At 40.1% G+C, this 24,759-nt stretch overlaps 1 protein-coding gene across 2 annotated transcripts; it reads right to left on the bottom strand.

Moving 5' to 3' along the window:
* Positions 1–192: 192 nt before the first annotated feature.
* On the bottom strand, positions 193–24,756 carry KCTD3 (potassium channel tetramerization domain containing 3). Of its 2 annotated transcripts, none has more exons than XM_085219242.1 (18): positions 24,544–24,756; positions 21,308–21,361; positions 19,911–19,956; positions 18,198–18,271; positions 17,443–17,501; positions 17,178–17,258; positions 16,343–16,468; positions 15,008–15,098; positions 12,960–13,150; positions 10,066–10,181; positions 7,622–7,709; positions 7,368–7,484; positions 5,751–5,921; positions 4,565–4,720; positions 3,487–3,583; positions 1,908–2,092; positions 1,668–1,806; positions 193–1,328 (listed from the first exon to the last, which is right to left on the bottom strand). In XM_085219242.1, exons 1-18 carry the CDS (start codon positions 24,615–24,617, stop codon positions 755–757), a joined length of 2,439 nt encoding a protein of 812 aa, XP_085075368.1. In that variant the 5' UTR covers positions 24,618–24,756; the 3' UTR covers positions 193–754. The 2 variants fall into 2 exon arrangements, with proteins under 2 accessions (XP_085075368.1, XP_085075366.1); XM_085219240.1 differs by having other exon boundaries at positions 16,328–16,468.
* Between the last annotated feature and the right edge of the window lie 3 nt (positions 24,757–24,759).

Genomic DNA, 24,759 nt, shown 5'->3' on the forward strand with positions numbered 1-24,759 from the left:
ATTATTACACCGTGACAGCAGATCTCTCCCATATTCATCTCTGTTCTCTCTTTCTTAAGGAAGTGACAAGGAAGCTCTCAGGAGACTGCCAGTTCAGTGTATTTTGCCAAGCATATCTTCATGCATGCTCTCGGACACAATCAGCAAAACCCATCATCTGCTTCCATATGTTTTCAGAAAGCACAAGCAACATTTTCCTGACAATTTATTAGGACAAAGAGGCAATATAATATGCTATTTTAAATAGCTTCCTCCTTTTCCTGGACAATACATTTCAGCCTTCATACAGCAGCATACAGAGCAAGGATCCCACTCAGAAAACAAGACTACAACAGCAGCCCTGCCAGTTAGGCAGAATCCAGCCAAGACAGCAGCAGCTCTAGAGACCGTGCAGCTGTGTCAAAAAGGAGTCTTCCACCAAGCAACCAAGTATTCCTCTAGCACCCTCCCTCCCCCTTCCAACATTACCACAACATAGCACATGCCTGACTGTGTTTACTTAAGAATGCACAACAACATTTCAGACGAAGTACCGCACTACATTTTGGAGCATTACATAAAGCCACACACTGATGTGGACAACTCTTCCAGTGTTTGGCAGCAGTCAGGTACTTCCTCAGAACCTGCCTCCTTACAATTTTCATTCAGGTTATTGGAACAAAATTCCATTCAAGAAGAAACCCACAACATGCAGTGTTATATTTGCTAGCAGCCAGAGGGCACATCCACCTCATCTTTGCCACCAGTCACATTTTCACAAGCCATAGTCTTGGCAAGATGAATCATTCTTCCGGTGACGTGGTGAAGCAGCTGTCTTTGTAGGTGATGGAGAAGCTGCACCAGGTAACTCAGGCCCACCTTCAGCAAGCACTGGTGCAGAAACCAGATGAGGCACTTTCTTCCTTCCCAGGAAACCAGCTCCTTCAAACCCTGTTTTCTTTTTGCTTTCTGCTTTGGCTTCACCCTCCTCTTCTGGTCCTCTTCTTTTGAGATCCAGAGAATTCTCCGGCATCCTGTGAACCTCTGTACTGCAACACCCACCTGCATCTGTCAGACCTCGCACTTCAAGTGCTGTTGTCAGGACTGCCTTCTCAGCTGCACTGCCCTCAGCCGTTGACTTCCTGGCTTCTGTCTGGCTTGAATTCCCATTAACAGGGGCTGCCTTTTCTACTGGGCTTTTGCTGGATAAGCTGAAAGCCTGGAAGTCCCGGTAACTGTGAAAGCTCTCCGTCCGCCTTGCTCTTGCCAGCAGGGGACTTTCTCTGTATGGCCTCACCGAACCGTACGTAGCTGTTTCGTAGATAGTTTCATGGTGTTGCAGTTGGAGGCTTCCAAAAACCAACAAAAAAAAAAAAACACAACAAGAAAACAGTATAAGAGCAATGACAAATAAGCAGATATTAGACTGACAGTAACGGCCAGTTCTTCTACAAACTCTGCTCCCACTCTTCCTAGGGTAGTAATATACTCATCTGAATTCCCACACAACAGTTTTGAGTCCACTTGTTTCTTGTTCTCGTATGGTACTACAACATGCATGCACATAAGCCAACAGCGATCAAGAAGCATGCGAGTAACTGACAATACTTACAGCATGGATTCATGGTCACCAAACCTGCCCTCAGCTACATGACAGGTAAAACTTTTGCTGTCACTCTATGCCCTACCTGGAATTAGATTCGCGCAGCCGGTTTGGTTGAACAACCGAGGTGGCAGGACTGATGTTGGGTGTGGCACAGCGAGACGTGCTCAAGTCACACTGGTCAAGCAACTTCAGCAGCTCTTCCTCTGTAGGGCCACCAACATCTGAAAGAGATGATTCTTAGTGCTGGAGCCCATTTGCATTAGTCACATACAAGCGATAACAGAAAAGGAACAGCAGACCAGCCGTAACACAACTTACTTACCTTTGTCTTCACTCTTATTAACCATGTCCATTGCTGTGGTCAGGTCCCACATCTGGATGCTGCCATTTGCATGTCCAGTGAAGAGATAACGGCGGGGTCGGGAGCCCATTCTGCTGGATCCCTCACATTCCCGGACAGTAAAAGATGAGATGGTAGTGCAATCTACTGCCTGGATCTCACAGATTCTACAGGAAGGAAAAAACAATAACACTTGCACCTGGCATAGTTTGGCCAGTAAAAGCAGTATGATTTTGATTATCTGAGCAGGCAACTAATTTGCCCTCAGCATGACCTTTCTTCCAGCCAGAAGTTCTTCCCATGCATGGCTAACGTGATGCTCACCTGCAGAGCAAGTACCTTCTCCCTGCCCTACTGCCTCGCATTTGCAGTGTTACTGCTTGTTTATTTTTATTAGGGAGCCCCGCTACATTCAGCATCCTTCTACAATCCACAGGTGTAAGAAATCCAAGGCTCACAGAAGAATGACAGCAAATAGCCTCTTCCACTGCTAGACATTCCAGGAAACTGAGCTGCAGAAAGCATATTTAGCCATATAAAAAGCAAAAAAAAAAATAAATCCAAGGATGATAAATTCAAGGTCACAAGACAAAAATGTGTTGATAGCAACTGCAATATTCCCACCCCTCTTTCCCCCAGTAGTTTAGAAGATTATGTGGGTAACAATAAGAATTAAGCCAGACTCCACACCAGAACTTCATGTATTCTATGCAATCTGACTTGTTTTGTCTGATTTTTTTTTTTTTTTTTTACAGCCCCCTGTATTAAGCTTTTTAGAAAAATGCCAAAATAAGAAATTTAACAGAAGTCTCCAATACATACAAAATTGACTGAAGTAAAAAAGCACACCAGGGCTCCTTTCCTCAATTCAACTGCTAAGACTGTTAATGCATCAGTGCTTTCTCCCAGATTTAAAGTTATTAGGCAGAAAGTGATGTAAGAATAATAAGAAATTCAGAACTGAGATGCACCATCTTCTCTGATCTCCTGCTATTTTCCTAGTCTAACAGGAATAAAAAAAACACACCACTTTTCATCTGTTGCAGTGTAATAGAGTATGATGCAGTCAAGCCTTAATAAATAATTGCATATGCGATCTAAAAGTCACTCATATTCTGAAGGTACTTATATATTCTCATATTTTGAGAGACAACTGCAAAGGAAGAGAGAAAATGTTTTCTCGTAGCCTTCACAAGCAGCGTAATCCCTACCACCTACAACTTCAGCATTAGTTTTCTGAAATACAGCGTTACCTTGGTACCATGGAGGAGAGAAACAGATTCTGTATAGGCTCACAAATATATTTCTTTTGTGAACTCAGCAGGTAAGCCATCACAATGCGCATCAATGAAACCACATTTTTCAAAATGCCACTTGGTTTTTAGGTTAGATCATTAAGTACAAAGCTGTGTCACAAACACACAGAGCAGAACACAGCCAGAGCTGTCAAGCACATGAGAAGTTTGCTAAATTCAACTTCAGGCATCTCCACCGGATAGGAGACTCAGACACTTGAGAAGTACTGCTTCTTTCCCACTTAAAACTCCAAACACGGACATACCTTTTCCCAGTTGAAGACAGCCTTACAAAGAGCTTATTAGTGATGGGAACAACTTTCTGAATAAACACCTGTTGATCATCACGTTCACCAAAGGGTCCTAGAGAAAAAAATAAATAAAAAAAACACACTTTTTCAATATTTTCGTAGTTTCAACTCCCACATCCTCTTCCCCACACAGCCATGAAGACCCAGTCACATGTTAGTACTATTATTAGAATTTTGAAGCATCAGGTCCGGGGATCTAAAGATGGTTGATAACCAATAGTTAGAAAAAGCTACCCAGGAGTAGACTTTGCAAGTACAGATCTTTTGAGTGTTTTTTGTTCATTTGTTTTAAAAAGCATCAATTCTTGAGTTTCCCATATGTTCCTGTAGAAATTACCACGTCAGTACAAAACCCTACATTAGGTCACCTCAGTAAGTACTTTCTTACTTTGCAGCTTTTAGATGTCTGAAGGCCTCATTAGATTTCTTGTAACCTCTCCCTGTGTTCACACAGCATTCTTTTCATCTAAGGTTCATTTGCAAGACTCTAACCACAAAGGAATCTAGACTACCCAGCTACCCTTATTTAGCAACACACATACCTTGAATATCTTGCTATACCAATGTGTTCCCATCATTTGCATGTACAGTTTTAAGGCTTCAGTAAACTTCACAACAACTTCAGAATTTTTCTACATGTACATCATTCAAAACCAAACGAACAGTGAACTGTTGCAACTAACTCAAACCTTGCTACGTTCATCTGCTGTGATGATATTCTCCTGTGCTTTCTGTCATTCCCTCATTAAAAGTGAAATGCTACATGAGTCTGCCCAAGGAAAAGATATAGCATTTATGATCAAGTTTTTTCTCCCTTTTCCTATGGTAAAGCAAGTGCTGTAAGTGCTCTCACTCTATACAGCCTAAATGGTGAACGTTTCCAGATAAGCATTACTGATTCCCACCATCATTTCAAAGGAATTGCAGTATATACTATGCTCATCAGCTGACAAGAACGATCTAGCTTCTGTTAAACCTTCATGAGACCAGCTAAAGTACAGCCTCTGCACATCAAATTGGACAGGTATCCTACCAATGTCATTTCCAGAGCAGTAACTGCCATGACTCTCTGCTTCCTCCAGGGATAAGATTTTGAACGATGCAAGAGGTGTTGAGCCCGGCTGAGTTGAAATCATGCCTCGGAACCGAGTTACAGTCCATGTCCGTACGTGGTTGTTATCTGCACAAACTAGAAAGGAAAAAGGTGTAAATAACATTTACAAGGGATGACAAAGATAAACTTCTTCAATATTATCTGTATTATAGTTTCTCTAGTTTTTCCAAGATTGACCAAACAGGATTTAGTCATCTAGCAACCAACAATTATTTAACAATGTACAAGTGTTACATTGTGAATGTCCTGTTCTTTCTTAAGTTTTGTCTCAACCTTCAGAAATACAGGAAAAAAATAGGGAGATGGAACAAATGATTGACAGACATTAACGTCTGACTGGGTCAGCACCAGTAGCCTACACAACTTTCTGTGCAGGTGCTCGGACAAGACATGTCATGACAACAACCAGACAGCAGAATCCTCATCATACAAAAATGCTCTTCTATCTCATTCATCAGTTAATCTTTTTACATACAAATGTGCCTTTTCCCGGCACTGAGGGTTTTGAATGAAAGTAGATCAGTCCCCTGCCATGTCCTGGTTGCTGGACTCTGAGAGAAACAAATTCTTCCAGCGGAAGGATAGATTAACTTCTCTCCGGAGGCAACAAACGTCTTCCCGAGCTTAAGATAGGGCAGCATAACAAAGACTGGGAGATGGCTGAGAGAAGACAAGACAGAAGCCCCTGAAATCATAGGAAGGCTTTTTCTATGATCCAAGAGGGGATGGTACACATTTTGCTGCAATTTAAAAAGCTCCTGAGAAGTTGCTAAAGCAAGACAAATCCTAAGGGATTTGCCCACAACAGAAGGACTTAGCAGCGAAATACCTGTTTACAAACCTTTTTATTTCTACAAATGGCAACATTGGAATAAAAGGAAACATTAGGTGGTCCAGGTCCAATAAAGCCAAAGCCTTTTAGGAATGTTCTCTTTAAAAGAGTGAATCTAAGCAAATCAAGCTCCCAGAAATCTATCCAACTCATTTCTATCATGTATGGAAACAAAGAAGTTAAGTAGTAATGCATACAAAAACTTCAGTGGACAGAAATAGGGAGATCCACCAATGCAGACTCGTACACACAAAAAAATAATAATATAATTACCTGATACAAGGTGTTTCTCTGAGAGCATGATCTTTGTAACAGGACTTCGATGTACTGTGAAAGTCTGAAAGAGCTGAGGCCCAGATCCAACTGTTTCAGGGTGCTGTACAATCACCCTCACTGCTCCAGAGCTGGTACCATATGCTATCTCAATCCAATTGCCACTTACACCTACAGCAAGCAAGAACACAGTTGTTCCTTTCTCCAAGTTTCCAAAGTAAGGAAGTATTTAAACACTCTTTTATTCATTATTTTCCTGTGATCAGAGATGTTTTTCTCCTTGAGTTTTTTCAGTTCCACACTGTATGCATCAAAACTGTCTTAGTAGCAGTCCTCTCTTTCCCCATCCTCTCCCCTCCTTTCCAAAGGTGAAAGGAAAGAAAGTCATTTGAAGATCTTGTTCTACATCCCAGGAGGATATTGTGGCACTTCCCACAGTGACATGGTCAATATGTGCCACATATTGTTTACTTCTGCCTTAGCAGGAGGCAAATGGAAGGACAGCAAGGCAAGAACAGGAAGGGCTATAGTCAAAAAGGTCACTATGATATCAATACAGATATACAAGTAAATAGTTTTTTCAAGTTCTTTTGTTTTTCCTTTAAAAAACAGCTGTACTGTGATTATAAAAGAGCATATAGGTAAAATAGCTGAACATCACTCAGCTCAATACGAAAATGTCTTTTAGTGTATTCTAGTGAGAAGGTTAGAACTGTAAGGCTGTGTTTCTGCCCTCCCCAGAATTCAGCACAAAGTATTTCAGTGATTACAATTTATAATGTAAGTGTATATCCTGTGTGAAAGGTTTAAAGGTACATTATGCAAAAACGTTAGTATACAATGCATCACATGTACATATATACACATTAACATAAAAACACACGTATACCTGTATATACATGTATGCAATTGCATATGTACCTATTTCATAGAATCACCTGGGTTAGAAAAGACTTTAAAGATCTTTAAGTCCAGCTGTCAATCTGACCTACCAAACCCCATCACTAAACTATATCCCTTAGTTGACATCCACATATCTCTTGAATGTCTCCAAGGACAAGGACATCACCACTCCCGGGGCAGCTTATTCCAGTGCTTGGCCACCCTCTCCATGAATAAATGCTTCCTAATATCCAATCTAAGTCTCTCCTGGCGCAACTTGAGATTGTTTCCTCACATCCTATCACTTGTCACCTTAGAAAAGAGATTGTCACTCTTTTGACACTCTCCTCACTGCAACCTCCTTTAAGGCACTTCCAGAGCAATGAGATCTCCCCTCAATCGCCCTTCTAAAGACTAAATAGCCTCAGTTCCCTCAGTCACACCTCATAACTTGTTTTCTGGTCCTTCACCAACTTCTTTGGTCTTCTCTGCATATGCTCCAGCAACTCAATATCCTTCGTACTCTGAGGTGCCCAAAAGTGAACTACAATATTTGAGGCACAGTCACATTTAGAGATCGCTGTCATTTGACAGTGACTAAAGGAAAAACATTCACTGTTTATGTACAAGCATCTACTTTTGGCCCGCTAGCAGCAATAGAAAGTCCAACTGGAAAAATAAATCTGTAACACTGAAGAAACAGTGTTGCTTAAAGAACAACAATACAATACTGACTTGTTTTAGGTGTGAGGTAGACACTGAGCGCTGTTATAGCATCATTGGAGGAGTCATGGTACAATTCTGTCACTAGAAGATCATTGTCCTTCATCCGCAATGGGAACTTCTGCATGTCTGTGGGAAAAAAAAGGCGTTTATTTATTCCTCTGAATAGACAGTTGTTCTGATGTGACTTAGTCCAACTAAAGAGTTTAGGAACAAAGCTGCTCAGTATCACTATATTTTTTATTCCTCCCTGCCCTCTTTCTTACCTATATAATAGATAGAGCCATTGTTACAGCCCAGCAGCAAAAAAGAGCCAGCAGTATCATAGCTCGTGATAGGAACGACATCCTGGACCTATTGCAAACAGAAGAAACAAATCAAGTCAGATTGCTACTTTCTCAGTTTTCACACTTGTTTTTAGTATGTTTTGTTGAAAAATAACCAAGAACAGAACAAGTACTGGTCTGAAGCTGTTGTGCACACTCTCACATACAACAGCATGATTTAAGTAATGCTTCACTGGCTTCTCTAAAAAACAAAAAAACAAACCTTAAGTTACAGAGTTCAGCAGAAGCAGCATAGCGGTTGTGGAAGATCCTCATCTGTGTGAAGGCACTTAGCAGCTAATGTGGTTGCAGCTACATCACATCTTGAAAAAACAAAGGCCCACCAAACATGCAAAATGAGCGTACTTCACACTTAATCGTTTTTTCCTCTCTAACAACTCCATTGGAGACTGCTGGGCAGAAAAACTTTAAGCCTTTCTCTATCTGTAGTTCTTGTACCCTCTTGCTAGCCTCCATATATCTGCTAAAGGCTAAGATCTCCATAAATAGGAAAAAAATAAAATGCCTTGCCCTGCAAGATCCCATTTTTTCGATACTACTTTAAAGCAGCAGCACAAAAGCAAAAAGGCCAAAAAAAAAAGCAGTCTCAGAATCTGAGAATCTATAGTGAAAGTGCAGCACGCTCTATGGTTCTTTGGATCGAAAATATGTAAGGAAGCTTTCCCACGTGCAAATGTTTACAAAATCAATAAAGGTGGCTTCTTTCCACATTATGCACAGATGCACTGCATTACTCACAGCCTTGAAGAATGCATTAACAACTGCAAGAAGAGGTCAGAACAAGTGGATCCACAATGCTGCCAACAGCACTGTGACTGACCAACAGATCAGAGAAAACAAGAAGAGCCCTTCCTTCTGCAGCTGAGATAGGAACATCAGAGGTGATTCAGAAATTGCACCTGCTATGATATGAACTATTCCCTATTAGGGAAACAGAGCACCAGCATACATCAGTAATTGGTTAAACACAGCCAGTGAGAATCCTCATTTTGCAGTCTGAGTTAGCAGGTAAAGCAATAGGATTCGACAGACATCTCTTATTTTGTAACAGTAAATATTCTGCTTTAAACTCTCCTATGTCAAGTATTTCATTACTGATGTATCCAATAACCAAAACCTCTTCTCATTGCATGCTACTGTAACAGTGCCAGAGGAAGAAGTACTAGGGAAAGCACCTTAGCTAATCTGCTCAGGTCTCCAAGTCGAGAAGATGCCAGAACAAATTATAGACAGAGGTCAGAGTCACATCCTCAGAGTAAATTACCTCAAACACAAAAATCACAGTGCAATGAAGGATAGTTCTGTGAAAACTAAGTTTCCTTGAAGTAGAACTTAAAAAGGGCAATTCTGAAAAGAGATAGAAAGGCACCGAAAATCTGAAAGGAAACACAGGTCTTGGTCTGAGTGGGGCATTAGTGCACTACTGTAAACATCTCTCCTTCAGCAAGTACAATATCAAGTCATAAAAAAATAATTAGATTAATATCATCACATCATTTCATTCCCGCTAAAACTTGCTGTCTTAGCAAATCCTGTCAAATGCCAGTTTGTCACATACCATTAAATTTTCTTGCAAGACATCAACACCAATTTAAATGTCGTTTTGTTTAATTCAAGACCAACCTAACACGTCCATCTCTGCTGCAGAAGCAGAGCTAACCTATGCTTATTTTCTGTTATTTGTTAGCAATGCTGCCACACAAGAGTTGAATCAGAACTCAGCCAGCAAATATGGCAGCAGACATAGGTGTCAGCCTCAGGTCAGTTCTGCATTTTGAGATTTGCAATACAATTTTTCAGTGTTTTTTTGCATCCAGGTTTTGTACCTGAAAGATGCAGATCCAACCACATTACAAGCTTTGTTAGTCACATGAACACTCAACTGTCTCACATTCATACAGACCTTCTATTTAACATGTATTCTGACAAAATGAATAAAGTTAGTGCAGCCAGAAGCATTCACATGCAAGACAAATATTGTTAAGGCTTCACGTATAATTCTACCAAAGAAGAGTCCCCCACTGAGATCTCCAGAGATCACTCTTTTTAATGTTTTCTTTCTGTTTCCAAAGGTGCGGGAATTACCTACACACATTCCCAAAAGTTCCTTATTTTATATTATAATTCTGGTGGGGGTTTTTTTTCCTCTTGTTTTTTCAAATGTACAAAATGTTCAAATGTACAAAAAGATGACATTTATTACTCCAAAGCTTACCAGGTCCTTTTATCTGAACATCTAAAAATCACGCTTGGCAGTATCGCCAAACATGACCCCATTTCACACTTGCTTTTAGATTTTTTTACTCTTTTACTAGAAAGACATAGATTATTATAATTGATTCAGGAAATCAAACAGAACACACCTGCCAGTGCTGAGTCACAGCATTCCACACTCCTACTTTCCCTGTATGACTTGTAGCCACCAATTGGTTGCCAATGAAGAAGAGAGCATCTACAGGGACTCCAAGGCTGAACACACCTATTAAAAATAATAATAATAAAATAATCAATAAAGTTCATGTAAAATAAAGAGGAAAAACAACAACAACGGAATATTTCCTGTATTATGTTTTGTTTGTCTTTTGAATTATAGTAGTAAGAAAAGAATGGCCAAAGCTAGGTTCTCTGTGACCTAGGTGAAGTACCATTCAACCAGCAAACAGTTCCATTAAATTAAACGGCAGTATGACATTATGATGGTTTTTTTGTGTTTGTCTTTTTTGTTTGAAATCCAGTCAAACAGAGGTTGTCTTAAAACACATTTTAGAAAGTAGACATACTGAACAGGGTATATACAGAAATCACTCCGAAAGTAATGCCTGCCATTTATTTCCATGGAAACTACAACAGATACAAAGAGCAAAATAACACTATTTAACAGAGCAAATTCTCTGCTACAAATCATTATTTTTCCAATATAGTCACCAATATCAGCCAGGACTGATCAAAATCTAGGCTATATAGTGTATGTGGCAGGACACTCTAAGCAAGATCAGCAACTTGCTTCATGGTCTTCAAACTGGCAGGGGGCCTGGTGCTACAGTGTTGCAATAGAAAGGTTGTTTTCTCCAGTCTGATTCTGGAAATTCCAGCCTTCAGCTTAGTCAGTGTCACAAGGTAAGGATCAGAGTTGATGGTTGGGTTGGGCTCCAGGAAATCCAAAAGGACCACCCTCTTCCTATCCCAAAAGGCAGCACACATCACTTTACCCACCGAGGTCTGCATCTTGATCTTTTCCTGTGATGGAAAGTTCACATGTTGCCAATCCATGAGCTACCATTTGACACAGTAGTGACACCACATCTCAACACCAATAATGAAGCGATCCAGGAAACTGTCACCCTCAGTCTCGTATTGTAAAACTTAATGAGGTTTATAATGCCACCCCTATCCAAGAAGCAGCCCTCTGTTACACCTCAACAAGGAGGCTAAATACATGCTTATGTTCTAATTATGACACTAAACTGTTATCCAAGGCACAGTACAATCATTCGATGCAGATAAGATTCAGCAGTACAGGGCACTGTGAGAAGAGCAATAATAAAAAATCCACAGAAACAACTGGAATTGATTACTCCAGAGTAGGATGAGGTTCAAGGAAATCTAGGAAGACAGCTTGAAGGGTCTGGAGGAATTTGAAGTGTCAGTCCTGCTTAGGCTCAACAACCTTGGGAACCATCAACAGGGGAGACAATGCTATACATAATGACAGGCTCTTCTCTTAAGGGTCTCTCTCAGTAAAATACTGCTTACAGCAGCAATTCAACAGTAGTGTCTTCTGTAAGTAATATTGAAAGGAAGGAATGATCTCTGGGAGAGCTCTATCACAAAGATGCCAGTCCGCGCAATTTTCTGTAGGCAGCATTACCAGGCTACAAAGACTGCTTGGGATAAGTAGTTTCTTTCACAAGATAATAGCAACGTACTCTAACACGAACAAGGATTGTAAGCATTTGCTGCTATAAGAAAATAGGACAGCTACATTCAAATTATTACTATTATTGAATACAAGTATATTGGTCTAGAATACCTGGATAATAGGTCATATTTTAGAAGAGGAACAGCACATTCTGATCAGTGTTAGTCAGATGAAAAATTCAACCCTATAGGCACTTACTCTCCCAGGCTTCCCCCTGCCTAAGTGGAACTTCCTTGGTTTCACAAAGTCACTCCAATGCAGTACAGTTTGTTTGGCATAACTACTTCCCTTTTTTTCCCCACCCCCCCATCTTCAGTCATAGTTTAAGTTAACAGAACCTAATGAGAGCCAGAATAACAGAGCTAGAAATTGCCTGATCACCTTAAAGTAAGGTCTATCTTTCAAATTAAGGCACGTGTACCAGAATATAAATTTCACAGAATCATAGGGGTTGGAAAGGACCTTGGGAGATTATCTAGTTTACTCCTACTTCTAAAGCAAGTTCCCTACTGTGGCCTCGTCACGGTTTTGTGTTTTTTTTGGTTTTCAGTATTCCATACCATAACATCATGTAGTGCACTGGGAGTTCAAGTGTTAATGCTCCAATTGCAGGTACCTATCCCTATACATCACGGAAGTCATGGGATCCGGCCCTTCCGGGTGGGGCGGTCTCTTACTGCCTGGCAGTGGGTGCTGGAGGGTGCTTTCTTAGCCGTTCCAAGCTTTTCAGGTTTGACTTGGTCTCGGGAACTCTCTCTCCCCCCTATTTTATTTATTAGTTTCAGTTTCAATTAGATTGTATTATGCTGTGTTATCTCGCATTCCAATATTATAGTTAGTAAAATAAGTTTCCCTCCATAGATCGTTGCTTTTTTATTTTTTTCCCTCCTTTCCTTGAGCCCAGCTCCCATCTCCCTACCCCTCCCTTTGCCCTTTCCCTTCCATTTTGTGGGACCGGGGGGGGGGGGAGGGGGGGAGAGAGAGACAGGACCCAGGGGCCAACTGCCCCCTTGTCACGGACACAGATCGATCAAGTTAACTCTGTGACAGGCCTATATTCAAACTTTCCACAGGACTTGCTGTTAACTCTGATTTGCATCTCCACACAAAAACTGAACAGTAAACATCAGTCAGTATCTGTTCAGTAACGAGATAACTTTTTATTCATCTTTTTGACTTTAGAAAAGGTTCCTCTAGCATGACAGAAAATAAAGTTAATATGCTCTAGCAGGAGGCTTGATTTGTCTGCTTTTGAAAATGCTTACTCTCTGTAGTCCAAAATAAATTCACAAACTACTTTCTGGTTTAACATAAAAATAAATCCAAACAAGGCATTACCAATTTCACTGCCGCTCCCGCCATCTTGAATGCTCCATAAGATTATGCTACTCTCTGAGGCAACTGCAACCATCTTATCCTTATCTCCATGAGGTCCTCCAACCACCTTAGCATTAAGAGCCACTCGCTCAATTGTCCAGTCCAGATAGGGACTCGTGAAAACCTGCTGCCACCCAGATGATTCTTTGATTCTGAAAGAGCAAAAGTAACAGGAAGAAGAGGTTAAAGATTCAGAAACAGACAACTCTGTCAAAACCTGCCCAATATGGATGATCTGGTCTTACAGGCTGTGAGAACCCTTCTTTGTTTTCTGGCTCAAAGCTTGCTTCCTGAGGTATTTCTTGTGGTAAGACTCTAACTGATTTAATGAGGAGGCAAGCGATGGGTGCTAGTGTGACAATCAACATCACTTTGTGGACATTTGAAAGCACCTTCCTTCAGAGCTATTTGCCTCCAGAAGAGAGTGCTCAGGAGTGTTTACTGGTGTAAGATCTGACCTGAGACTAAATAGCTGCAGCTTAGTATGGGAAAACTGGGGAATGATTCATCGTATCCAGTGAAAAACAGGATGCAGGTGGGCATCCCTGCTCCCTCTGATCTGCTGGCAAGGCCCAGAAGATGGGAACAAAGAAGTTTCTGCTGAGATCCCAGAGCCAGAAGCTGCCACTCCAAGGAGAGCTGGCTCAATCACTTTGGACTTATTTATAAGTTGGTACTACCACTGAAAAGTCGTCGTCCTCAAGAGAACAACAATGCCCGATGACCCACCACAACTGAAGATCAATGACTGAGCTACAAACCACGCTGGATCCATGGTGGTGACTATTTCCCTCTTGCTTCCTACAAGAACTCTTTGCTTCTTTTTCCTATCTTTTCTATTGCCCTTCTCCCCTTTCCTGTCTCCCTGATTAAGATTTGTAATAAACTGGTCAAACCAACATTTGAACCAATGTTTCTTAATCTCACAGTGGGTATAGATATAACAAAGAACCTCCTCTCCCTCCTATAAGTTGAAGTGAGACACAGGCTAAGCTATGAAATGACAACTGAAATTCCAATTAAGTACTATCCTCTACAACTGCATTTTCTTTAAATCTGATAACGTGTATTACTTCACTGCTTTGTAGCTACTAGAACCCTTAGCTGTTATTTTCCTCATATTAGCACATCTAATACATAAGTTACAAGACCAAGCCACAATCTTGGTCAGTTCAAATATTAGAGAATAAAGTAGAGTATAGAAACTGCAAAGAACTTTATTAATTTCCAGTGGTAAATGAAACCGTTGTCGTGCAAGATACTCAATTATGCTTTGGCTAAAGCTGTACTATTCAGTCACATTTTCTGTTTATTATATCTAGTAAACAAACTATACCAACAAGTTTTATTTTCAGAAAGTCATTTGCCCATTCATCTTAAAAACTAATACGATGTCAAAAGAGCACAACTTACCTGATTTATTTTAGGCAATTATCTTCCTATTTCCCAAATGAACTAGAACGCGCTGAATCTCAGCATTCTATGTTAACATTTACGTATTTTGAAAGCAGAAACATCTCCAGTAATTTGCCCATAGTTTCACTTTCAATGTTGCACCCTGCCTGGAGCACCACAGATTGCTGTGTTCTACCCATGTAGCATGCATAACAAACTGTACTGCAGCAACTTACAGATACTGCAGTCCTGCTCTTAAGTCTTTGCAAGCAACCAAGACATTCTCACAAACTTATTAACATAATTTAACAACTTCTGCCGTATTTTGAGAGAAGAAGTATTTTTAATGATGCATTGTGCTTTGCTGCAGCCTTTTAACAACTATCCTAAGTATTTAAATAACATCTGTTACAAACAGCCTAAAAGAAAGTCTAAATATGTTATTATATTTCTTAATGCATAAGTTTCACTGTCCAGTCCACTCCAATCACACTGAACACACACACAATCTAATGTCATTTCAGGACAGACCAATCTGCTCTGATTTAGCAAAGCAAGAAGCTTATTTTGTTTCTGTTAGATTCCTGTAGTCTCACAAGTAACTTCAATCATACCTGTAGCAAACAGCAAAATGAGCATAAGCAGCTACTATCCAATTGTGATGGCCAGCTACTATTAGAACTTTCCGCGGGTCCACAGGAAATCCTGAAAACAACAATAAATCTGAAGTCAGTGAAGTGATGTACAATTAGAGAGAAGATGAGCAGACATATCTAGAATGGGCTAGGATTCCCTACTCGGATATTCAAAAGAATCTTTGTTAATACCATTACAAGAAATATTTCAGTCAGATTGTAGCTGTTGATATCCCTCACAATCCTTACAACTACCAGAGTTCTTACCAAGAAGGAAGACGTTTCATCTCTGCATGTACAATGAAAAGTGTTCATTAAGTAGAAAGAGGCAAGTATATGATCATATTTCCTTGAAAACAATCTTAAAGTCTGATAATCTGGCAAAAAAAAATTGAGGATTGTAATCAAATAAGAAACAGTGCCCTCTTTCTATAAAGGTTTCATCCAAACAGCTGATGCAACCCCGTATCAGTTGCAGACTGATTAAATTTACAGTATCTTAGAATACCAGTAAGTCCTATCTCTGACATGTAACTGAATTAAGTTTGGCAGAAGCACAAGAAGCACTGAATGGCACTGAAAATCATCATTATGATATTTCCCAGTTAGCTCTCAGTTTTCATACACTATAGAGAAAAGGCCTAAAGTCTGCATCTTCTAGCTCTCTTCTCCCTAGACTGCCCTCTTCCAAATTTGCAGCAACTCAAGAAAGTTATTTATTTTAATCTTTCTTAAGTTTAACATTCAACCTCCACCATAATCAAGATCTCCCTAACAGTGCTACAATTTACATAATTATAACAGAAATGACAGTTCTAAGAGCTTAATTTTGCTTACAAAGCCAACAGCTGGAAAATAACAATTCAATCCAATCCTGCTTACAGTTTTTAAATATTTTATATGGAAAATACTTGATATAGTCACACAACTGAATACTACCTTTGTACTAAAGACTCCTGATTCTTGCAGGGCAAAAGAGATACCAGGAAAAAGTCCTGGTACAAAGACCAAAGAGACACTGTCCTGATAGTATTTTCTCCTGGCTTCCAGTATGGTGTAAGGCATTTATCTAAGCAGCCATACTAAGGGCGCACAAAGGTCTTTGATTTGCCTTCCTTCTCAGTCTATGCAACAATAAGCCTTAAATACTATATAGGGAGCAGTGTTTAAGTGACTGTTCAACAATTTAAAATTAGGCAAACAGCAACAGACTGAACCAAAAATAACCACACAGTTTTTATTTTCTGATGACAACAATTTCCCACAATTTGTTTTGGTTTTAAAAATGACATCCCTCACCTAGCCTCACTGTACCTTCTCCAGTACCAGCAAGTGTAGGTTGGACACCACCTCCATGAATATCATTCTCAGAGCAGTTTTGACCAGTTCTAATATCAGTTGGTGGCCCAGCAGTATTATTTATTTTACGACTGGGAATGCCTGTAAAAAAAAAAAAAAAAAAAAAAAAAAAAAAAAAAAAAGGAAATAGATGTTTTATCTCGTTCTATAAACTTCAGCAATATAACAAATATTCATTTGTTATCAAAATTCAGAGTTAATACTAGTTTATATTAATCCAAAGTCTAATCCATTACCTATTAGAATTAGGCTATATCTCACAGTACTGAAATAGAACATCTCTGCTCTCTACTTTGACATTCACAAGCAATTAAAAAAAAAAAACATCTTCAGAAAACTTGTGAAGAAAAGTTATGCCCCAGTCTTCAGGTTAACACACAAAATGTGTTCATCTCTGCAGAGAAGTAGAAGTCTAACATGTACTAATCAATAAGAGAAGCTGATTTGTCATCTACTGACATAGGGCACATAAAGTAACTGCACCATCAGAAAGAAAAGAGCACTCTCCACCAAGAACAATTAACTGAAGTGTACTTGAAGAACCTCTGCTCTGGCCTACTACTAAACACGGTTTGTTTGGTATTAACATGCCACCCCTCCTCCAGTACTCTAAATTTATCATTTAATATAGCATACCGATATGTCCTACTTTTTGGTCCGAACCACGTTCAGTGCAAACGGTTGTCTTTAATCTTTCCATATGAAGGCTTTTTCTGGACAGTTTGATTGCCAATTGCCTCAACATATGAAGCAGTAAGTAGCTCAATATAACACCAAAAAAGAAAAGTACCTGGAGGAGGCAGGTAGCCATGAAACAGGACACTGCCACAAGATGAGCGTTCCAGTTCTTCACATAGAAGCAGTCTCCTAACTAAGGTGGAAAAAAAGAAAACATATGATCATAGATTCCACTTCCCAGGAAACATGACATAATTTCAAATAGCCTTCTATACCAGTAAGTTCAAAAACCTACACAGTTACAACTACTAAGGATTTGTAATGGTAGTAACAAAGATAAGATGATCTCACAAGAAAATAAAGTTAAATTAAATTACCTAAAGGAGTGATTCCATAGAATTCAGCTTCATGTCTGAGAACATTAATACTCACCCCCCTAAAAAAAACAAAAGAAACAAGAAAGGACATAGTAAGATAACACCTTTGTAACACTACAACGCGATGGAAAGCACAGCAATAGTATCAGGGTAGCAAAGACTAAGGCTGCAGCAAGTAAGGTTAAGCCCAAATGCAGCAGCAGAAACAAAGGAAAAAAAATATATATGTTTACCCTTGGAATGCCTCACACATGCAGGGATTCCAGAAAGATCCCCTTGCCTCCACTACCAACCCTTAAATGAGGTCTGGGCAGGGCTGGATCCCAGCTCTACCAGGTGCAGTCACTCAGGAGTATTATGCACCTGAGCTCCCCTGATTTGGCCCTGCCTTCTCATCAGGTGCTCAATCACTGTTTCAATCCCCGACTTACCATTTCCACTACAATCTTAAATATAAATATTTGCATATAACTAAAAGTGATCTTAACATTAATAATCTTTCATAAGGACAAAGAAATAGAAAAATGCATTGCCAGAAGTAGTCTAAACTGTAAGAATCCACTAACAAAAAATAATGCTGTGACTGCCATATACCTACACATACATCCACTGTAGACAAAGGCCCAGGTTTACAAGGAAGCTGAGACTATTATTAGACACTCAGCTGAGTAAAACTGTTTTTCATATGAGAATTGCTCAATTTCTAAAGCATCTGAGCCGATTAATTTTTACTTAAAACAATTAGAATTTCTTACCTTAAGTCTAGCTCCTTTGTACGAAGAAAATTTAAAATGGGTGCAAATGCTGTTGGATCTCTATCAATAAATATCTGCAAGGAAAAATTGTTGTACTTTTAGCATTATTATGGAGCAACTGTCAACATGCTTTCTTGTGCTAGGTTTGGCAAAGAGGAGTTGAAGATGGTGCAGTCAACACAAAAACATAAAATCACAGAATGGCCTGGGTTGAAAAAGACCACAATGATCATCTGGTTTCAACCCCCTGCCGTGTGCAGGATCACCAACCACCAGACCAGGCTGCCCAGAGCCACATCCAGCCTGGCCTTGAATGTCTCCAGGGATGGGGCATCCACAAGCTTCTCGGGCAACCTGTTGCAGTGCTTCAGCACCCTCTGAGTGAAAAACTTCCTCCTAATATCTAACCGAAATCTTGCCTTAGTTTAAAACCATTCCCCCTTGTCCGAAGTTTTCAGACAGCATCTCTGTTCTCATTATTTTTCTGCCTTGCTCTAATTCAAGGTTCTTAAAGACATATATACAAACATGTTGCAAGTAGATGGCAGTTTAAAAAAAAAAAAAAAAAAAGACAAAAACCAAACCCCATCAAAACATCCACAAACCTGCTAAGTTCTAGAGACTCCAAAAACATCAACAGGTACTCAGACTTCATACTGTGTTCAAATTTCAGTAAACATACTAAAATTTGAAGATAAGTCTAGAGCTTTTTTACTACAACTACCTCTACACTTGTAGCAAAAAGTACTTCTGTGTCTTACCATTCAACAGCATTGTTGTAACTATTTCAAGTTAAGAATAACAAACACAGACAGAAAAGGCCATTTCGCTACATTTGCCAACCAAAGCTACAGTTTCTTGTCAAGATGTTCAACTACATATGCAACAGCTACCAAATAAAAATTACCCATCCCTCTGCAATACAGCAATTAGCAGGTTTTCAGTTGAAGAAAATAAATACTGTTATTGTATTTGCATTGTCTGTACAACACATAAGCATAAAAATACACACATTGCTCCTGTTTCCTTTATCTGTGAAGATCAGAGCCAAGAAATTCAGAGATGTTATCAATTTTCATGAAAGTTTAGCAACCAGCAGCATGATACACAAATAGTTACACCTCCAAGATCTTTCTCTGTCCTAGTCAGGACAAGCAGGAGAAAAAAAAAAGCTGGTTTTTGGTATTTTAAATCTTCTCCAAATATGACCAGATCAAATGCTCCCAATCATAATAGCACAAACACCACAGAAAGGAGGTTTTGAAATTATAGAGGAGAGATGGTGGCAGACTTTGTTCTGCTCTTTGCAACAAAAGACAAGGAAAACACATTGTGATATTTACAAGTGATTCCAAGTCCCCTGTTTTCATCCTATTCAAACGGTAAGCGTCAAAATACAAACACAAGTCCAGCTGAACATTACTCCTCACAGACTCATAAGCAGAGACAGTGCTGTCAGCACTGTGAACGCAGGCTTCCACAACACAACTACTGGGGTTATATAATACAATGACTGAGAAAATACTGTCAAAAGCTGAAGCAAGTTCTTAAAGGTCTAGGAATGTGAATGTTTTTCATTCATGTGACCATTTGTTTTCCAAGCTTTTAGCACAGCTGACTTGGGCAGCATAATCATTAGCACCTGGAGTGAATGTTCTTTAGGAGAGAACCTAATTGAAAGCATAATATTAATATAATATATTTATTACTCACAGCACCAGTTTCATCCTTCAGTGTTGAAATTCTTCCACTCAGCAAACTAAAATAAAGGAAATTATTGTTAGATGTAACCAAGGAACATGCAAACGTGAATACAAAGTAAGTTCACCATCAGTTTGCTGTATTTACATGCTGTAGGTTGCATTTTCTTAAAACAGCATAGCTGAGCTAACAAATAACTGCCTAGGTAAGGGAAAATGCCGGGAGGAAGGCTGATCAGACCACACAGTGCATTTCTCCTGAGCAAAGGAACTGTACATGTACACCTAAGGAAAGGCTAAAACCTGCACAACCACTTTTCAGATTCCTACAGAGAACAGACACAAGCCTGAAAGGATGGAAAACTTTTCTGAGACACCCAGATGGTTGCAAAGTTTGTTACAACCAAGGAAATCAGTAAAAGCAGCCGAAAAGGAAAAATAAATAATCCATTCTGCATGGACTTACTGGGCAGGAATGGGATGGATGAGTTTTTACGCTATTTTACTTTAAACCTTCCCTCCCATCAGATCTAAGTCTTCTTGTTCCAAATCAGCAGAAAAACACCAAAACCTGATTTTACAGACAAAAAGCAAACTCAGTAACATCAACAGTTTTATTTCCAAATCCCAACTCACACTGGATGGCAGTTAGCTTGGAGATTTTTCAGTACTGGAGCACTTTCAGAGTAACCTCCTTAGATTCCACATTTAGTGTTAAGAGACTGGGAGAACAGCAAAGGACTTCTTTCCTGTGCCTCTCCTTCCACATCTCTGAGCTCTCTCTTTATCTGAGTATTTCTAACAGAAGCAGGCAATGCTGCCTGTCCATGCCAGCTGCAAGGCTTTTATTTGAAAGGAAATCTAGAGTACAAAAATCTAATGCAAGAAGGCAAAACTGCAACTGTTAGGTTTTCCTTTATGTGTTTGGAATTAATTAGGGTGGTAAATGTACATCCCAGTGACTACAGCAGGGAATCACTAGAGTACAAACAGTAAGCAGCACAACCTTCAGAAGTAGTCACAGTAGGGAGGTAAAGGTTAGCAAAAAGAATACTCAATAATCCAACTGATCCCGTAGCAGAAGACAAAACCTTTAGTTGACTTGGGGAACAGCAATAATTCAAGGAACATTAAACATGGTGCTACTACGTATGGTCAATAAAATCACAAGTGGCATTGTAACAATAGTCAGTCACATCTCCCTTTCCTGCAGATCTGTACCCATGTTTCCAGGACAGTCCATCTAGAGAGTGACAACTGCAGCACGTGTAAGTTGCCAGTGCATCATTTGAGACAGAAGAAGCATTTTGAATGCTTATTTCAGATCAACCCATCCTATTGCTTGTGAGGGGGAAAAAGCAGTAAGGAATAAAAATATATTTATGGCAAAAAATAAGCTCTTACAAATACCTGGAAAAAAAGGAGTCTGGAATCCACATCAGTGTTTGTCTCGAAGTGCTGAACCTAGGAGACCATAGTTACAAGTTAAGAATTAGGTATAAAATTGGAGGAAATTCTCATTTGTCAAATTCTTTGATATGTCCTACAAAGCTGATATGAAACAGGTAAGGATCTCAAACTTCTGAAACATACCTACACAAAGTCAAAATTTGTGTGCAGTTTCTTTGCACAGATTGTCTCGAAGCGTGAAGCTTAGGCTATCATTCTTCACGTTTGTAACACACTGTCCCAAACATTCTTTGGATCTCATACTTTGGCAAAATCAATGCTTTAAAACTAAATAAACAAAGCCACGGACATGTACACAGATACAAAAACCCAGAAAATAAGCATAAGTTTACCAACACTGCACCACATCTGTCATTAACTGCATATTAACCTCACTTAGGCGTCGAAGAGTGCAAAAGACTACAGTAAGACTCATGTAAATATTTTATAGTAACAAGTTAATATCAATGATTTTAATTCTCTGTAGCTTTGCTTCTTGGGCCCTCCTAGGAGCCCACAGTGCTACATTAGTAGTTAAAAGCAAGAAAATATCTTATGATTATCGTTATGAATCATAACAATATTACAAGATAATAAAAGTTACAGCGTAACTTATTCCAGACAGTATTTTACATAATAAATACCTACGAATTCCTTATGCTATTTTTTTGATTAAACACGAAGACAACTGGACTGGCAGCTTGGGAAATGAATTAATGCTCAGCACCACCCGTCTGGTTGTCCACAGTCTCTTAGTAGCATTACTATTAAGAAACCTTAGGTGACACCTTTGTTAATCGGAATTGAACAAGGAATTGCAAAGGTAAAATTCCATAACTTTCTTTATAGTGCAGAAATATGTCACAAAAGATTTTTAGAATACAAGTACTTAAACACAATTTATATACTTTTTACTGCTGGTATTTTCCAGTTTTCTTAGGAAGAAAAAGTAAACAAAAAGCATTACTTTATATTGTTTAGGAGTCAGAAGCATAAATGTTATATGGAACTGCCATCCATTCTGCACAGAATGTAGATTGTGCACCTCCTCATTGCAAGCATAACAATGACAAATCTGTTCTTAACACAAAATTTACATTATCAGCGTTCTAAGCACAAAGATGCACAAAGTCTTTTGTCTAAAAGAAATACAAGAATCAAAACTGTTTGCTATTTAAATGGAAAGTGACTTCTGAATATAGATTCTCGCTTGTGGACTTGCTAGGGCACAGCTTTTATCACAGTAACACTGCCCTTCTCTATTTCCAGTGTAGGGTACAATTCATTTAACCATGTTACAGTATGTGCATAACTGAAAGTAATCCACGATTCATTTAATCGTGCACAATAGAAAACAATCCGTTGCATCATTTATATCTGGGATTAATCCAGACATCACTTGTGACAAAGGGGACAGATGCAACACCCCTCCCATTAACCCTCTTAGAGGTCTTCACAAACTGAAGGCTCAACTTGTCTGATACCTTAAAGCTTTCAGTTATTTTTGTTTGGGGTGAGAAGGAACCACAAAACAAAAAGACACAAAGGACTTATAGTTCCACAGGAAGGTACACATGGGAAAAAAGTATATATAGAAAAAGGTATGGAAAATGTACTAGAACCATAGCTAGCTGGCATTTTCTGACACTCAATGATAAATACTAAATTAATTCTGAAGCAACAAGGAAAACCGATGCGACCACGAAAACGTTCAGGATTGCTGAACAAAGAAAAGGGAAATTAGGTAAACAGCATGCAATATCCTCAAATAATCTGAATCACATGGCAGCCTACTGTTATCTCAAAGAATAACACAAGCAACTGGAAACAGACACACTTAACTGTCCAACGTAAAACAGCCATTTTCACAGTCTGCTGCGCTTGTACAGTTATAAGCAGAGGGAGGCAAAATATCAGAGAACTCATCAAACTTTTTATGGTAATTTCTGTGATTGCTAACTTGCAAGAGCCTTGCACTCCTAGCTAAGGAATCCTCAAAAGCTGAGACCGCAGCTGCTGGAACAACCACATGCAGCAGAGAAGCTCTGGCAGTCCCTGGGAGCAGAGGGAATCTCACGTCAAAACACAGGAACTCTGCTCAGCTGGGTCTCTGTACTAAATAACCCACATCAGACAGCTTTCCAAACAAAAATAAGAGTCTCAGGTTTCTAATACGGACCACAGGCACTAATGGGGAGAAAAAAAGAAACGTGTACCCTGCCCGGGCACTTTAGATCATCAATCTTTACGCAGAAGGTTGTTACAATTGCCTACTGTCTACCTACTGAAATGTAAATGCCTACGTACACATTTCCTGCTCCTTAAATCCAGAAAGTATTTGTTCTAGAATCTAGAACGCTTCAGTTAAAAATGAAATATAAAGTAAGTACTACGAATAAGAACAATTTTAAAACATAAGACTGAAGCATCTTTGTGATCCTACTCGCAATAAAAAACAATGAACTGGCCTATAATTCCAGAGACTGAGTTCAACGAAGCACCTTATTCAGGGTAACATGAAACCTGGTCCAAACCAGCATCAAAGTTATCCTGACAGCATCACTATGGACGAGTTTTGCCTGACTAATTCACAAGCAGCTTCTCATGGCAGAACCAGGTTCTGAGCATTTTATTACAGCAAAAGAACTCTGCAGCAGGTTTTACAGCACCCTCCTTTAAGACAGATTTCGGCACGTTATTTAGAGAGCAAGACTGTCTTCTGAGTAACGCAATAGTATTATACCAGTAGTCATTCCTACTGATTAGAGCTGGTTTTACATTGTGTGCAGACTCGGGAAGCCACGCTCCTTCAGCTTCCACTACCTCCTGTAATCCAGATGCTTTCATGCCTACGTATTCTGACAGGAACATTTGCACCATTTATCACGCCGATGCCGGCCACAGCCGGCCCACAGCTCCCTCCCAGTCCACCAACACTCCTGCACGTCACCTTCCACAACTCCAGCGTATGTTTACGTTTTATACCGCAGCTCTCCATTCCGGCCGATAGCTACAATATCGCGTCAGTCCGCTCTTCCCGAGCCGCCCCCGATCCCCCTGTCCCAACAGCCCTGCCGGACGAGCCTTGTTTCGGGCTCACAGCACAGCACCCCGCCCAGCGACGGGGCTCCCACCCCTCGGCCCCGCCGCCCCCTCGGGCCGGAGCGCCCACCGGACCTGCCCGCCGCCCGCCTCACCTTGTGCCGCCCACGTTGAGCTGGACGATCTCCCCACTCCCGGCGCCAGCGAAGCCTCCGCCGTTCCCCGCCATCTTCCCCGCAGCCTGCTCCAGCCGGCGCCCGCCGCCGCCGCCGCCGCCGCCCGCCGCCGGATCCTTGGGGTCGGGGCACGGCGGTGGAGCGGGGGGCGGCGGGGGACGGGGCGGCGGCCCCGCACAGGGCGCTGCGGCCAGG

The sequence above is a fragment of the Meleagris gallopavo genome, chromosome 2, assembly GCF_905368555.1.
Source record: "Meleagris gallopavo chromosome 2, MGAL_WU_HG_1.1, whole genome shotgun sequence".
Taxonomy (NCBI): Eukaryota; Metazoa; Chordata; class Aves; order Galliformes; family Phasianidae; genus Meleagris; species Meleagris gallopavo.